General features: G+C 37.0%; 1 protein-coding gene across 1 annotated transcript; it reads right to left on the bottom strand.

Annotated features, from left to right (window-relative positions):
- Positions 1-1,873: 1,873 nt before the first annotated feature.
- LOC120778122 (cuticle protein 38-like) lies at positions 1,874-3,014 on the bottom strand. Its single transcript, XM_040109826.1, has 2 exons — positions 2,950-3,014; positions 1,874-2,658 (listed from the first exon to the last, which is right to left on the bottom strand). Exons 1-2 carry the CDS (start codon positions 2,959-2,961, stop codon positions 2,236-2,238), a joined length of 435 nt encoding a protein of 144 aa, XP_039965760.1. The 5' UTR covers positions 2,962-3,014; the 3' UTR covers positions 1,874-2,235.
- Between the last annotated feature and the right edge of the window lie 242 nt (positions 3,015-3,256).

Below are 3,256 nucleotides of genomic sequence, written 5' to 3'. Positions count from 1 at the left end.
TCTTGGTCGCCAATCGAACGGCCCAAAACGCGAAATTATCTGCTCACCAAAGTGTTCTCACAATAGATCCATTGATTGATGCGATGTATGGGAAGTGGCGCCGTCTTGTTGAAAACAAATGCTGCCAATATAAATAGCACCAATCAAGCATAAAATAGTCGGTTATCATGGGGCGATCACGGTTGCCATTGGCGGTTATGTTCCCACCGGAATCATTTTTAAAGAAATATGTACCGATGGTTCCTCCAGGCCACAAAACCCACCAAACCAATGTTTTTTCTCGATAAAATGACAGTTCTTGAATCTCTTCAAGTTGTTCTTTGTCCGAAATATGGCATTTTCCTTGTTTACATACCCATTGAACTAGAGAGTCATAACCTTTCGAAAAAATTATAATAAGTGATATATTTTAATTTTTAATTCATTTGATATTTCAAATATTTATCCACAAGGCGGATTCCATATTAAACAGGACTTTAAAACTAAAAACAGAACAAAAGGTTTTTTCGGCAAAATCAATTTATTTTATTCAAGAAGGAGACTCTTCTGCTGCAATACAGCTTTTTGCAAAGTCCAAAAGTATGTAGAATGCATTCTTCCGAAAAGGAAGAAGTCGCACGGTGCCATATCAGGTGAATACGGGGAGTGGTTAACGCTTAAAATGTGATTTTTGGTCAAATAATCGTCCTTTGAATGTTGGATTCTGAGCAATTTTTGGTCGTCAGTCAATTTGTATGGAACAAACAGTGCACACAACTTTCGTAAGCCCAAATGTTCGGTCAAAATGAGATAAATCGATGTTATGGAGATGTTCAATTCCGACCGAAAAAATGCAGACCGAAATTCATAGTATTTGATTAGTTACAACTCATAGTCGCCGACGTGTCGTAAGCGACTGTCCACCAGGCGCCATGACAAGTCTGCAGCTGCTACGTTTCTTAAACGCATTTTTCCCGAATCATCATATTCTGAAACTGTCATGGTCCTAAAAAAAGTATTCAACCGATTGCTTTAAAATTTAGATATGTTCTTCCACTCATTTATAGTTATCGTCCCTACCAGAATTGTTTATTTTTGAAAATATTTTCATATTTTTCTCAACATGAACAGCTGCTATCACAATGACCAGTGAACTACTTTTTTCGTTGGGGACTACTTTGATTAAAAAAAAATATATATATATTAAAAATGTAAAAAACGAAAAATTTTTTTTTGCACATTTCAAAATACAAATACAAATATATTAAAAAATTCAAAATGATTGAATTTTCGTTGTCGCATAAAAAAAATTCAAATCCTAAAAAGTGGTAAAATGTATGCGTTCACATCCGAAAGTACCCCCTTATGTCCTCACGACCACTTTGAAAACGTTGAAATCACTCGTGTAATCTGCCACGGGATAGGCAATCATCGCCATAAGCTTGTTTCATCAATTGAAACGTTTCGGTAAAAGTTTTAGTTTAGTTTGCACTAATTTTAGCTCAGCTACATTACGGTTTTGTAAATTCACCCGGAAGTTCATAAAATTATGAAATTCTTTGTTTAGCGTATTGCTGGTTATATAAAGCAAACTTTATAGAATCCTCACGTAAGATTACAATGTTGCTAATTTTACAAAGCGCTTCTTTCTCTAAAATACTGGACCAATGAGAGAAAGCCATAAATGATCTCAAAATTTTAAACATTTGAAATAATCTCAGTCTCAGTTTGTGGATAATATCAATTTGTAATAAAGTTAAGGACAACTAGAGTTACATGTACTTATAGAAATACAAAATCTCTGATTTAATTTGCACACAATTATTGGAACTCTAAGCCAGGATTACATCCGGTAAAATAGGGAAATATGAGAAGGAAATAAAACAAAATTTAATTCGTTGTATAAATTTATTAAAAAATACTTAAAAAATTAGACTCGAACTCGACAACACAAAAACAGGCACTTAGTCAAAGTTTCTGATCTCCCATCTGCTCACTCACTCGAATAATCAATTGTTTATGTCGCCGCCATCTTCGTGATATGAATAGTCTGTGCGCTCATTCGCGATGACAAGGATTTTATGAAGGATAACATTGTTTCGTGGAATGTTTAACTATTACTATGTACGACGCTTCGATCACTTAGCGATCATTATACCTATATCTTTAACAAATTTCAATTGCATTTTGACTGGAAGCTCATTTGCCTTTTTCATATCGGTTCGCCTTAATCCATATCACTGCTTTGATTTACATTTAATGCAATAGACCATGACCATATCCGTAGTTCAAGCCGTAACCGCCCAAGGAACCGTGGTAGGTGGAGGAAGTTTGATAGGCGGGTGCGGCATAAACAGCTGGAGCAGCGTGCACCAGAGCAGGGGCGGCATGCACTACTGGAATAGCCTTGGTGGCCACTTTGTAGGTGTTGGCATATGAGGTGGCCAATGGCGCGATGGTCTTCACCACTGGAGCGGCGACGATGGGCGCGCTGTAGGTCTTCACAATTGGTGCGGGTGCCACAATGGCGGGTGCATGGTAAGCTGGTGCAACAATGCCACTGTAGCCGCTATAACCCAAACCATAGCCTAGACCACCATGACCGCTAAGACCGCCGAGTCCGTAGCCACCAATGTAGCCGGCGGAGGCAACGGCGCAGAGTGCAGACAAAGTAACGATCTGAAAATTGTTCAAAATTATTAATTTAGTGCATAAAAAATATTACTGTCGAAACCAGTTGAAAATGCAATAACTTAGACAAAGTTTAAAACTCTCCATTAAATCTTGAATTTTTCTCTTAAATCCATTAATTTATTTATTAACACTGTTTCCACATAAATATAAAGTAGTGAACTATTTATTATTGGCACTATTCGGAGATATTTCACTTTCATTAAATCCCTGCAATATTCACTGATTTTTATGAGGAATTATAGCAATTAAGTCCTTCGATATCCTTGAGCTGCTTACCAGTTTGAACATTTTGTTTTGAGTTGAGGTTTTTTTGAGTTTTTGGACTGTAAGACCAATGTTAAGAGCAAATGTTGTTATGCCTTCAATCAGCAACTGTAACAGATATTTATACCCAAAAATCAGAAAAATTCTTAAAGCCAGGCCGGCTGAAATGCTGCGACACCAAAGTAAAATTGACGTATGGAAAGCAAAAGCAAATAAAAGCAAACTCACAAGAAACGCGCGAGAGGCAACTGAAGTGAGCGTCAAAGCCAATCAAATAAAATGTTAGACGCATGCCCAAAAACACCAAGCGGGCACGCCA

The sequence above is a fragment of the Bactrocera tryoni genome, chromosome 5 (assembly GCF_016617805.1).
Source record: "Bactrocera tryoni isolate S06 chromosome 5, CSIRO_BtryS06_freeze2, whole genome shotgun sequence".
In the NCBI taxonomy this organism is placed as follows: Eukaryota; Metazoa; Arthropoda; class Insecta; order Diptera; family Tephritidae; genus Bactrocera; species Bactrocera tryoni.
Note: the sequence above shows the minus strand (reverse complement) of the source record. Positions and strands in the feature narration are given on the sequence as shown.